This window comes from Denticeps clupeoides, chromosome 6 (assembly GCF_900700375.1).
Source record: "Denticeps clupeoides chromosome 6, fDenClu1.1, whole genome shotgun sequence".
In the NCBI taxonomy this organism is placed as follows: Eukaryota; Metazoa; Chordata; class Actinopteri; order Clupeiformes; family Denticipitidae; genus Denticeps; species Denticeps clupeoides.
Genome location: NC_041712.1, coordinates 7,022,534 through 7,036,653, shown reverse-complemented (window position 1 = coordinate 7,036,653; position 14,120 = coordinate 7,022,534). Strand labels below are relative to the sequence as shown.

Sequence of the window (14,120 nt, the reverse complement as noted above, 5' to 3'; positions counted from 1 at the left end):
CCACTTTTTGTGATCCTCCATTGTCTTTATCTTTAAGTCGCTGGTGTTTTGCATGATGTTGGAACTTTGGTCAAATGTAGGCTTCGTGTGTTTCCAGTTGTGGACTTAATGAGTGGAAATATACTCAAAAGTCGAAACGTTGGTTTACTGGTGTGTTTCTTTTTGGCACTCTTCTATTTCAGCCATGTGACTTTTTGTGCGTCTAATTTTAGACGAGAGATTTAATGTCACGCCTCATCTGGCATGCAGTGCAGAGATTAGAGCAAGCCCCTTGTCTGAGAAAAATCTGCGGCCTCTGACACTTCTTTTTTTTGGGGTGGGGGTGTGTCCAATTCATAACCCCTCATTAGTCCTTAACTAATAGTGACTGAACTATTGTGGGAATTTTACCAGGATCACCACAGGCCATCAGACGGAGATGTTGGACAGGATGTATTTCTCCCGTCTGTTAGAGGAGGGGATGGGGTGGCTTGGCTCCACATGCTGAACCCGGGAGGGGAACCCGACCTTGAAGAAGGTATTTGCTGAGGGGACTTCGTACGACAGGCCATGCCATGACTCTGGTGAATGTTTTGGATGTTTACTGAGGGGTGTTCCCATGCTTCTCATGTTGCCAATTGGGGTTGTTCTATGGACAGTTCCTGAACTTATGTGAAAGGTCACATGGACCAGATGTTCTTACGAAACACTTGTTCTGTATAGTGTAAAGCCTAGAACGTTCTAGAGAACAGTAGAATCAGGGCCTGGGTTTTTCAAGGGCATTCCTCTGTAAAGCATTGCCTGGCATTACCAACCATACTTGTGATCCAAGTCATGACTGTTGACCTGTTGACCTGTGGACATCTCATGCTGGTGAGAGATGCTATCTGCTATAATATCTGCTCTTTATCTTCAAGAATTTCCAGAAGACTGGCTTCCTCCACGCACATAGCGGCATGTACTTTTCACACTTACTGTGCATGTCGCACCATGAATTGAGTATGATAGTGTCTCCCACACTGTTAGTCCTTAGGCATGAATGCTAATCCACTGGCTACAGGCTTCTATGAAGATTTTTTTAGGTTTGTTGAGCCACAGAACTATTAGAACTATATTCAATGCATTTCAGTTACAAGACTCTTTGTTTCAGAGGCTAAGCATGTGATTCTGAGCTCAACAACAGCTCTGCGAAGCAGAAAAAGTGTAAAAAGCAAACTAAGATACTGTGGACCATGTGCACCAAAGAAAGGTTGTTGGGTTCTACTCTACTTTATTGCCTCAAGACAATATTTTTTGTCAAGGTCAATGAAACAGAATGAGCGCTTTAGAAAATTATTAGTTTAAATACATGGTTGTGAAGATGTAACAAGACAAAAATAGTCATTTTTTAAAGCTTTGTACGTCCTTAATAAATGACAATAATACAGCACAATTCCAGGCAACTGAGGCAGTGAACAGACTTTCTGCAAACCACTTGGCACGCAAGTGACAGGTGTCCAGTAGTTCCTAATCTCACACTTTCCTCCCCAAGTGATCCCTGTCTAATTTATTTTTTTTCTTTGCATGTGCATAATGCTGCCCAGTGGGTGCAAAGCTGCTAATAAATCCCCAAAACCACTAGTATGGGAGTCAGTTGATTAATTACCAAAAAAAAACAAAAAACCCACGGAGCCCTGTTCTCTCACCTTACCAACATGATGCTGTTACTCAGAATAGAGTTTTAATGAATACAAGATTCTAATGATTAACCAGTAACTGTAACACACAGAGGCCACAATCTTTGGAGAAATGTAAAAGCTTTTCACATATGTAAATGAGGTGACATTAGATCAGTGGTCATAATGCATGCATCCTTATTTTACAAATGACAGACACATAAGCCTTGATTCGATCCATTTAATTCTTTGGAATTTTAAATCACATTGTTTTTCCACAAACATATCACATACTAAACACATTCACATTGATAGTGTCTCTCTATATATATTTTTTTGTAAACACTCACACACATATAACCCTGAATAAAGTCTACAGTACACTGAACAAGAATAACAAAAACTATTTAAAAAATAGAAAAGTCAATAAATATGGGATGCCTTCGTCTCTTTCTACCTGCTTTTTGTTCCCTTTCACACGCTATTGGTCAATAAGTAAGGTGTGTGTGTGTGGGGGGGGGGGTGTACTTTATTGGTCTCCTTTTGACCACAGCAAAGACTCATGGGAAAAGGATAGGATGAATCAGAGAACACGGTGCTCACTTGATTAAAGACTCAGCTACATTAGCCAGAATACAACGACTCTTTAAAATGCACAGAACTGATACTGATGATATTCCAACATTTTTTTAAAGATCCATGAGGTATGAAATGATGTGTCAAATGTGTGGACCACGCACGCACACGCACACACACACTCACACACTCACACACATTCACACAGGTGGGAGCAGCAGAAAACTGTAGGGCGTTAAGGAGAGACGTGGAGCTTCTGGTTGATGGTGGCTGAAGCTTCAGTCTTCCAGGGAGCGGAAGGCGTTCTGCATATCTTCCAGGAGCTGGGCGTAGTCGGCTTTAATCTTCACCTCGCCCTCCTTTGCTGGGTCCTAAACCGGACAAACACACAATACAAGACATTTGGTCACTTCCGCACCAGCACAGCACCTAAAAGGCTGACTTGGACATACTGTGGTAGGTAAACTACAGACTGCAGACAGCAGAAGTCCTGCCGCTTGAAACTGATCTGTGTAACTGATCTCAGGGTTCAAATCCCAGAGGTGCTTCTCTCAGCCATGGGCATGTCTAGGAATTAGCCTGTACTAGATTTTTCTTTTTTGCATGAAAGGTGATGTTTCTGGCAAAAAACATCATTCCAACAGCAGCTCTTGCCAATACGGTTACATACTCCACGACGTATGCAATACGTCAGCTGGCTATGAACTTATTTCAGTGGTTGTAGGCTGCTTATTGTATCGTATCAAACAAATAGGCAACCAAATAGGCAACCCTGTTCAAATATGACTGGTCACATGCAGCAAATCTCATGAGATCAAATCTACACACTGGTTTCATTCTTTCAAATCCCATTTATTAGTTTTTCTTTTTTATGCTTTTTTGAATACCATTTCTGAAAGTCCTTATCTGACCAGACTGCTCTCTGCTCATTATTACGGGTTTAGATTTTTTTTCACAATTTAGAACCAAACTGAAGACACAGAGCTATAAAATAACACGTGTGAGGTTATGTAACAAACAAAAAATAGCAAACAAGGCAAAAAGTTGAATGTTTGCATCTCTCCATAGCAGGTATCTTTTGCTGTGATGGCATATTTTCACAGTCTTGGCTTCTCTCCTTAAGTTCAACAACAGGGGCTGTTTCCAACAGTCCTGAAGGTTTATGCTGAACACTTTCTTATGTTTCACTCATGTTAATGAGGAGCTCCTAAAGCGGCTTTTCATGATAACAACGAACAAACAGCCATTAGAGTAAAAAAAAAAAAAAGATGACCAGATTCACCAAAACACAAAATACTTCACTTTCTCCTGCTACAAAATGTTTGTAAAAATTTTTTTCAAAATGGCTCCGTTTTTGTCAGCATAACTGCCACACAGTAGATGTGTCCAACTTTTTGCTTGGTACTGTACATGCAGTTCAAGGCACATGTTACTATGTCATCTAAAGTGTATAAAGTTAAGATGAGGCTTCTGAGGGTGTTTAGATGTATTTGTTTGCATTCATCCCCTAGCCCTTGTGTTCAAGTCTGTCTGTACCTTGAATTTCATGGAGCTGATCCTGTAGAGGATCTCACCCATATGCTCACGGATGATGGCCCAGGTGACCTTGTTATCACTCTGAGCGGTGGTTTCCACAGCGTGTCGTGCCAGGTCATAGAAGGCGATCATGTTGGACAGGATGCCCACCGTTTTATAAAATGGACAGAACCTATGGGACGGCAACAGTGAGCCATTATCCTTCACCAAGCGTATGAAATATCCTTTACAAAATCCTTCCACATGCTGTCTTACCTGTCATAAGGGGTATAACCATTCTGCTGAAGGAAGTCATCTTTAATGAGCTTGGCAACCTCCAGTGTGATTTTGTCAGTCTCAGCAAGGGAGGCCTGTTGTCATAACAACGGGGCAGAGGAATTAGCCACACATATAAACCAGGCCATCGCAATAAAAGCTATAACTGCAGACTCATTTATAGGTTGTGATTTTTGCACATGAGAATGCACCTTGCCAACAAGCTGCACAATCTCAGCCAGGTCCTCTTCCTCCTGCAGGATCTCCTTGGATTTGGTGCGGAGCGGCACGAACTCGGGAAAGTGCTTGTCGTAGTACTCGTCCAGTGCGCGTGTGTACTTACTATAGCTGATCAGCCAGTTCACTGAGGGGAAGTGCTTCCTTTGAGCAAGCTTCTTATCCAAGCCCCAGAATACCTGAGGGGAGGGCACATAGACACACTCAGGAAGAAACTCGCACATATTTCTAGCTATAGATTTTTACATTTAACATAGCATCAACGTCAATCTCTGGCCTTTCAAGATCAACTTGAAAAATACATGATGAATACTGCTGTACAATTTTTAGTTGAGAGGCATTATTGCGTAGGTAACTTTGCCTTAACCACACTGGAAACTCTGCTTTTATTAGAGGATGCTGTGGTACACTGCTAAAGAACCAACAAATTACCTGCACAATTCCGAGTGTAGCTGATGTCACAGGGTCTGAGAAGTCTCCACCAGGTGGTGATACTCTGTTAACAAATGATAACTTGTTATCCCCATTCACAGTAATACAAACATACAACGTTAGTCGTAATCACTAAGTATTGTCCAACTGGTACCCCAGGCAAACATATGAACATCATCCTATAGAAAATGGAGAGAACTAGATCTACAGAATTAATTAAGAACTACTACAAAGTCTGGTTCCTTTATCCACTCATTATACACTGCTCAAAAACACAACACAATGTAACTCCAAGTCAATCACACTTCTACTTCTGTGAAACCAAACTGTCCAATTAGGAAGCAACACTGAGTGATGCTACAAGGACACACGGCAGTACATCAGGATACGTGGAGGAGGCCTAAGTAGGGCAACCACCCTGCAGCAGGACCGCTACCTCCGTTACCTCCATTACCTCCGCTACCTCCGTGCAAGGAACAACAACAACATTTATTTCTTATATAGCCCAAAATCACATACAGTATGTCTCAATGGGCTTTGATGGGTCCTACAGTTGACACCCCCACACTTGATCCTTCTGCACACAAGGAAAAACTGCATACAAAAAAAGGTCTAGGAGGCAGAAAAAAAAGTGATACAGAGAGGGACCCCCTTCCAAGGTAGAGTGAGCCTGCAAAAGGTGTCAGTGCAGGGTTTGTGATGGTTTGTCCAATAAGAGAAAAAGGCCTACAGTTGTAGAGGTGGAGAAGTCCAAAGTGCATTATAGAGCATCTGTCCATGTTTGGATGTACTGTTTTAGTCCAGTGTCATGGTGTACATTACACTGCCAGTAACTGTGCGCTTGATTCCATGTCTCGGAGAGAACAAACAGAAGCAGCGGCAGACGGTGGCATCGTACGACTGATACTGAAATATGTGGTTATAGTGGTATATTGTGGTGCTACAGTGGCCCGGTAGCCTAACTAAGGTGAATTTAACACGGTGTTTGACTAGGTGACTGTGTAATTCAGTGGACTTAGTAATTGACAGAGAAAACAGAAAACAGTTTTCAGTTTAGATTTAAACACTGAGACTGTGTCTGAGTCCCGAACACTGACTGGCAAGCCGTTCACAACTGCAGAGCTCTATAGGAGAAGGATCTGCTCCCAGCTGTGACCTTCTATACTTTGGGTACCAGTAGTGACCCCGCACCCGTTGAACACAGAAGGCGTGGCGGGTCGTAAATAACTAGGAGTTCATTCAGGTAAGGTGGAGTGATTGTAAGACCGGCGTGATTTTCTAGTTCTATACAGAACTCTGGCTGCATTCTGAACTAGCTGGAGTTTGCTCATGCACCTACTAGAGCATCCAGACAGTAATGCATTGCAGTAATCTAACCTTGATGTAATAAAAGCATGGACCCACTTTTCTGCATTGAGCATTTAGATGATGTTTCTTATCTTTGCAATATTTCTGAGGTGAAAGAATGCTATCCTAGTGATATTATGTACATGCGAATCGAATAAGAAACCCACATCGATGAGGACACCTAGATCCTTTACCTCTGAACAGGAGGTGCACTACCAGAGCCCTGCATAATGACCTCCAGCAGGCCACAAATGCGCATGTGTCTGCTCAAATGGTCAGAAACAGACTACATGAGGGTGGTATGAGGGCCTGACATCCACAGGTGGGAGTTGTACTTACAGCCAAACACCGTGCAGCACATTTGTCCTTTTGACAGAGAACACCAAGGTGGGCAAATTTACCACTGGCGCCCTGTGCTCTTCACAGGTGAAAGCAGGTTCACACTGAGCACATGTGACAGATCTAACAGCCTGGAGACGCCATGGAGAACGTTCTGCTGCCTGTAACATCTTCCAGCATGGTCAGTTTGGCAGTGGGTCAGTAATGGTGTGAGGTGGAATTTCTTTGGGGGCTGCACAGCCCTCCATGTGCTCGCTAGAGGTAGCCTGACTGCCATTAGGTACCAAGATGAGATCCTCAGACCCCTTGTGAGACCATATGCTGGTGTGGTTGGCCCTGAGTTCCTCCTAATGCGAGACAATGCTAGACCTCATGTGGCTGGAGTGCGTCAGCAGTTTCTGCAAGACGAAGGCATTGATGCTATGGACTGGCCCGCCCGTTCCCCAGACCTGAATCCAACTTAGCACATCAGGGACATCATGTCTCACTCCATCCACCAACGCCACATGGCACCAGACTGCCCAGGAGTCGGCGGATGCTTTAGTCCAGGTCTGGGAGGAGATCCCTCAGGAGACCATTCGCCACCTCATCAGGAGCATGTCCAGGCGTTGTAGGGAGGTCATACAGGCACATGGAGGCCACACCCACTACTGAGCCTTGTTTTGACTTGTTTTAAGGTCATAACATCAAAGTTGGATCAGCCTGTTGTGTGGTTTAGGTTTGGGTGTGACTCCAGATCCAGACCTCCATAGGTTGATAAATTTGATTCCCATTGATCATTTTATGTGATTTTGTTGTCAGCACATTTAACTATGAAAAGAACAAAGTATTTAATAAAAATATTTCATTCATATTTTTGTGTTCGCTTTATTTTTTTGAGCAGTGTACTTCCATTTCACAGGCAACTTGTGCTCTTGTGTCAGAGCAGCAATGCTTAATGCTTCAGGGTCACTGTAGAATAGCTACATTGAGGGTCTCAGAATTTCTTAAGTAGTTCATATCCTGCCTTATTATATCTTTGGTTGAGCTTACTAGGTATGACAGCGCCCTCAAGTGCCAGAGACAAATACTCACGCCCCAACGATGCTGACGCTTCCCTCTCTCTCTGGGTTGCCCAGACACTTAACCCTTCCAGCACGCTCATAGAATGATGCCAGACGAGCACCCAGGTAGGCTGGATAGCCGCTATCTGCAGGATAAACAAAATGTGACAGGAATCAAATCTAGTGCTGCTATACCACTACGTGCAAATGATGTAGTTTTGGGAACAAAAATCCAGTGCTGCAATTGGTCAACATGTTCTCACCAGCAGGCATTTCTGCCAACCGGCCTGAGATCTCCCTGAGAGCCTCTGCCCATCGAGAAGTTGAGTCCGCCATCATGCTCACATTGTAGCCCATGTCCCTGAAGTACTCAGACAGGGTGATTCCTACAGACAAAGGTCCGCAAAAAAAAAATAAAAAATCTCAGAGGAGGAGGCAACTGAACACACATAGGCTTGGCAGTGAATGGGAAGTACTTTACCTGTGTAGATGGAGGCTTCTCTGGCAGCCACGGGCATGTTGGAGGTGTTGGCCACCAGCGCTGTTCTCTTCATGATGCTCTCCACCTTTCCATCCACTTCCATTGTCAGCTATAGAGCACACAAACATACAGTCAAATTACAGCACAACCAAACCCATTATCATCCATTTTTCTATAAGGTATGCACTCAAACCTTCAGATTACATACATATATATATGCGCGCATTAATTTGCCACATGATTTTGAATTAATTTTACATTTGGGTAATTGGTGCAGAATCGCCTCCTGGTTTAGGTATTGCTGACTATATGATATTAAAGGAATTAGGGCTGCAACTAACGATTATTTTAATAATCGATTAATCTGTCGATTGTTTTTTATTAATCGTAGAATCGGATAAAAAAAACAAAAACAAAACAAGAAAAGCATTCATTTCCAACCCTTTATTCAAAAACAGAACCAAAATCTTTAGAAAGTGCACAAACATGTTGCTCCTTGAGCTGTTATAATAATAATAATAATAATAAAATGGACTAACACAAAAACATATAACATATATGCTTTACATCTGCCAAATATAGACTTTTTTTTTTTAAATAAGTGCCACCTGAGCTGCCAGAACGATAAATAATTTATAAAAAAATAAAGAATAATACAAATCAGAAAATTTAACAGGATTTGTTTGAATGTCAGAACTTGTTCTCTACACTACACTGCAGACGCACACACTTGCAGACGCACACACTCACAAACTCTCACACTGACACACACACACACTGCAAAAAAATGCTTTTCTAACTTAGTAGTTAGAAAACTACATTTAATAGACACATGAAATAGCATAAGAAATGTCGTCTTGTTTTCTGATAAAACATCTCAGAATTAAGTAATTGTTTGTTTAAAACAAGCAAAATTATCTGCCAATGGGGTCAGAAAACTAATCTTAATGAGATATAATCTCAAACAGAAGTTTTAAGCATCACTTAATTTTCTCATACCGTTTTTCTTGTCTAGTAATCTTGATTTAAGATTTTTTAGATATTTGGACTGGAAACGAGACAAAATTACTAGGTAAGAAAAGCTTTTTTTGCAGTGTAGCTATACATGAAAACAGATTGAAAAATGAATGGTCCAAAAAAGGCTAGTGAATAAAAGCATGTCTTTAGTCTTTTAATGCAAAGTAACTATAGCACCCCTGCTTTACTACTGTTATTAATGCGCTAACGCTAACTTGTCATGCCTGTCAAGCTGGATGACGGGTAAACATTTACATTTACAGCATTTATCAGACGCCCTTATCCAGAACGACTTACAATCAGTAAGTCAGTCCCCCTGGGACAGTCCCCCTGGAGCAACTTAGGGTTAAGTGTCTTGCGCAGGGACACAATAGGCGAGTCGTCCACGCGGAGACGCAGTGAACAGTCCGAACGCTGTTTCATCCCCCCCTCCACACCTGTAGGTGGCGCTGTAAGTCCCCATCTAGTTCTCCTCCGCGGTGAGTTAAACACCAGCACCAGGGACATTACGTTCCTCACTTCAAAACGGAACAAAATTAGGATTCTGTAGTAACTTACCCTGCTGCTGAACTCCAACATGTTTGCGTTTCAGGTGCTGGATCATTGCCGTGGTGCTCCCGTGCCGTGCCAAATATAGCTTTTGCATATTTTCGCACAGATTTCTCTGCCTCCGCCATGTATCTGTCCTCTACCTCCGCTCGTTTTTTTTTTTTTTTGCTCCGCGCTGTCTATGAGGCGCCAAACTCTGCTAGCATCTGTGCGCGAGAAAGACCGAGTGTGTTCACTCCGCGCTCAAATAAAGTTCTTTTTTTAATAATCAAACGTCTCCGCATCACGCGACATAACGAATCGATTAGGAAATTCGTTGACAACTCTTTTAGTAATCGATTTTTATCGATTCAATCGATTCGTTGTTGCAGCCCTAAAAGGAATGCAGAAAATGATCCGGGTCTGCACCAGATCTCTGCTGGACTAGGACATGCAATAACAGAGCAACTCATTCTCTCTCATCGTAGTAAATGATATCTTTACCTCATGTCAGTTTACAATACACATATATAAAATTCTATGTTATTTGCACAATGCTTGTTTTGTTATTGTTTATAATTGTAATGTTTACTTTTTTAAATAAATAAGTGCAAGCAGAGAGGCAAACAATATGAATATTACACCACTCTGTGTTTCAGTGCACAATAAAACTGCAGATTTGATTTATATGTGATAAATCATGACCACATTACACTGTCAGACTTCACACAAACCCAAAATTTCACACAAACCCATCAACCAATTATCACTTAACCTCATGCCATAACCTAAAGTAGTACCATTACCATTTTAGGAAATTTTTGCAATAATTCTGTCGCAACATATGTACCCAGACCCAAAAATATCACTCGTCTGACCTCTGGGAAATCGCGCAGGACTTCAGACATCTCATTACCACGCTCTCCACAGCCGACATAGATGATTACATCACTGTTGGAGTATTTGGACAGTGACTGTGAGATCACAGTCTTGCCACAGCCAAAGGCTCCTGGGATAGCTGTGGTCCCACCCTGGACACAGCTGTATTCATACATACACACACATAGACAAGAGTTAGGAACACTACTATTTACATTCTATTACACATACTTAATGTATGCAGGTTGGACAAGGAATCAAATATTGATTCGCTGTATTTACACTAAACTATAAGGCAAAAAAAGACAGCATAAAAATAGCAGGAGGGGAATGAAAGTCTCACGGGAACAAAGCATCCAGCACTCTCTGGCCGGTCAGAAGTGGGTGATTGGCAGGCAGCTTCTCAGTGACTGGTCGGATCTGTCGCACTGGCCACACTTGCATCATGGTGAACTTCTCCTTCACACCCTCAAATTCCAGCTCCAGCACCACATCCTGCCACGCACATCATCATCCCCAAAGACCAGACGCATAAGTATGAGCATCAAACATAGTCACATGCATAATAAATTATCAACAAACACTTTTTGACATATTCAAAAGATTAGCGTTTGGTGACTGGAGTAACATTTTTATGCACATTTATAGAGCACATAAGCATTGCTTGCATTCAGTACTCACAAACATAGAAGTGTGTGTATGTGTACTACTCACAGAAACATTATAGTTTCCAGGGGATGCCAGGTATGTGACCGTCCCCCGGCTGCGTGGTGGTAGCATGATTTTATGTTTAATAAGGGAGTTTTCAAACACTACACCATAAATGTCTCCTCCAGTCACATGGCTGCCCACCTAAGAATACACAAAATAAACAATTAAGGAAACATAATTTCACAGTGCTAAAATAATTCAAGGCTTGAATTCATCCACGTGATCCTCCTGCTCACCCGGAGGCTTTGAGAAGGAGAGAACTCCCACATGCTGGTACGATTAAGGGCCCCGATGTTGACTCCACGCGGGATGTAGATGCTGGCGGTGATATCATTGATGTCCTTCAAAGGTCGCTGTATACCATCAAAGATTGAGCCCATGATGCCAGGTCCAAGTTCAACTGAGAGAGGTTTTCCTGTCCGGAGCACAGGGTCACCAACCGACACACCAGCTGTGCAAGGCTCAGGAAAATAAAACATACTAATTTACTTCTAAATGTATTTTGTACAATTTTCCCATTTAAAGTGAAAGTAATTACACAACAGCACAGCACCAGTGAAATGTGGTCTCTGCATTTAACCCATCCCGAGTGAGCAGCCATGACAGGCGCCCGGGGAGCAGTGTGTGGGGACGGTGCTTTGCTCAGTGGCACCTTGGCGTGTCGGGATTCGAATCGGCAACCTTCTGATTATGGGTCTGTTTCCTTACCCATTAGGCCACCACTGCCCCCACACGTGTCATTTATGACACCCGTGCCACCACACCAGTGATGCAGAGAACCTGTTATCGCTGTTGCAATATACCATGTCAATAGTCAATTGTAAACAAGTACTACCAAAACCTGGCCATCAACCTGACCATATATATATACACACAACACAGTATCACATTGGGGGTGGTGGTAAAGTAAAGGTCACTTGCAATAGGGGAGGGAAATGGGCAGTGGAGGCAGTCCCACGTAAACAAGCATCAATCCGGTTCCGCGGCAATGTTTCAGGTGCTCACATGACAGTTGTTCAAACCGTCATGAGACAACGTTGAAATAAACTGAACATCATAAGTAATCCTATATAGCAGATTTATAGGGTCTGAAGGATACAGGTCTCCTCATAGACTTGGATGGTGGCCATGTCACCCTCCAGTCGGATGATCTCCCCGACCAGCTCGCTGTGACCCACACGCACCAGCTCGTACATGGCTGCTCCAGCCATGCTGGAAGCCGTCACCACTGCAGGACACAGCAATCACGTGTTATATGACAAAGTCACCGGAGGCTTTATTTTGTATAAATTATATATATAAACTGACCAGGTCCGGAGACTCCATGGACGTATCCAAACTGTCCCTCTCGATCCTCATCCCGAAGTTTTGGCAGCTTAGACACATCCATCCTGAAAGTGAGTGTCTACCAGAGAGAGCAAGAGATCTGTCTGGACAGAGTGGACCCAACGTAACATCTCACTTACGGCTCGATGCAATCACCCTAATCTTAGCGCAGATAGAATGATGTACTAGTATTGACTAATATCATTGATGTGCTTAAATTATTTCAGCGTGTTGGTTAAAAGAAGCTAAAATTCGATGCGCTTACGGTCCATCAGTCGGGTGACTGACAGCTAAGGGCAGCTAGCTAGTCCGATATGTGCAAACAGTTCCCTGGAGACTTGTTTAATCTCGATTTCATTATGGTCATTCGAAGAATGTAAATATAGCAAACGACGAAACTGTGAAAAATTACCTTCTCTGGATGTAGTAAGCCACAGTCCTTTACCCTGCGCGGCCAGGGATAAGTCACCACGTAGATCACCTGACCAACACCGAACGCTCGGCAAGGAATCACAGAACGGAAAGTGCCGCCATTGTGGCTCTGTATCACAGCCGGAATGAATTTAAAAGCAACACGGCAGGTCGAGCCAATATGGTGAACAAGGAAGTCAGTTTCTCTACTTCCTGTAAACTGTAAAATTTGCATTGTGGGATTGAAGGTTAATAGGGTTTAGTCGGTCCCAAAAACAAAATAGTGGACTGCAGCACCACCTGTCGGACGATAGGTGTATCCGACTAGCGGGCACGCAAATCCGGTGCCTCTGTCAGATAATAATAAAAAAACAAATATAAAAAAATGCGTTAATATCTGTTAATGCCTTATTTCATGGACTGCTCTCCATCCCAAGATTCAAGATTATTTATTAGTCACATACACACCAAAGTTTCTAATTTTAAAGTAGATTGAAGCAATTAAAAAGAAACGAAAGACTGAAAAGCAAAATAATATAAATAAGCTTTATAAAACAAACGAAAAAGGTTTCCATTGCATCCAAATTATTAGATTTTTAAATGGAGAAGCATATGACCAGTCTAATGTGCATAGCAATTTCTTTTAACTACATAATTTGTGAAATGCTTTTTAATCATCTTTTACAAATTTTCTTTATGTTGATTAAGCTAAAGGACATGGACATCAGGTTAGTTATTATTTTTGGTATTACTTTTTTTATTGGGTTTTGGGTCTATGGAACACAAAAACGGTGCTGTCTTAATCATTCGCTGAACTTTCCTCAATGCCTAAATTCTCAAAACAACGCAGCAGGCCTTTTATATTTTTTGCTGTTGCTGTCACAGGATACAACTTTTCCAATGAGTAATGAGCATGAACATATTGAATAGTACTAAAGTCCCGCAGTGCCAGCCCAGTCTCTGCTGTCAAGGGGACATGCCTAACTCTCATGTTGCATGACTCCAATGATGTCGCATGCAAGCAGCGTGTTCATTTCTTCGGTCTGCTTCTTCAATTTTTTTCCCACGATGCACCTTTGGTGTGGTGACGTGCCCCACGGCAATACATAGGTGGCTTTGGAGATACTGTCCCGCGTGGAGCAGGCATCCTGCAAGACAACAACAACAACTTATATTTGTTATATAGCCCAAAATCACCTACAGTATGCCCCATTGGTCTTTGACAGGGCCTAGATTTGACACCCCCCACACTTCTGCACACAAGGAAAAACTCCACACAAAAAAAGAAAGAAAGGAAGAAACCTTGGGAAGGAGTGATACAGAGAGGGACCCCCTTCCAGGGTAGAGTGAGCCTGCAAGTGGTGTCAG

General features: G+C 42.5%; 1 protein-coding gene across 1 annotated transcript; it reads right to left on the bottom strand.

The window, feature by feature from the left end:
* Positions 1-1,860: 1,860 nt before the first annotated feature.
* LOC114792271 (V-type proton ATPase catalytic subunit A-like) lies at positions 1,861-12,882 on the bottom strand. Its single transcript, XM_028983244.1, has 15 exons — positions 12,754-12,882; positions 12,324-12,420; positions 12,115-12,243; positions 11,252-11,466; positions 11,019-11,156; positions 10,648-10,799; positions 10,304-10,466; positions 7,881-7,989; positions 7,663-7,785; positions 7,431-7,545; positions 4,671-4,734; positions 4,214-4,417; positions 4,002-4,096; positions 3,747-3,918; positions 1,861-2,581 (listed from the first exon to the last, which is right to left on the bottom strand). The coding sequence occupies exons 2-15, from the start codon at positions 12,403-12,405 to the stop codon at positions 2,489-2,491; spliced, it is 1,854 nt and encodes a 617-aa protein (XP_028839077.1). The 5' UTR covers positions 12,406-12,420; positions 12,754-12,882; the 3' UTR covers positions 1,861-2,488.
* Between the last annotated feature and the right edge of the window lie 1,238 nt (positions 12,883-14,120).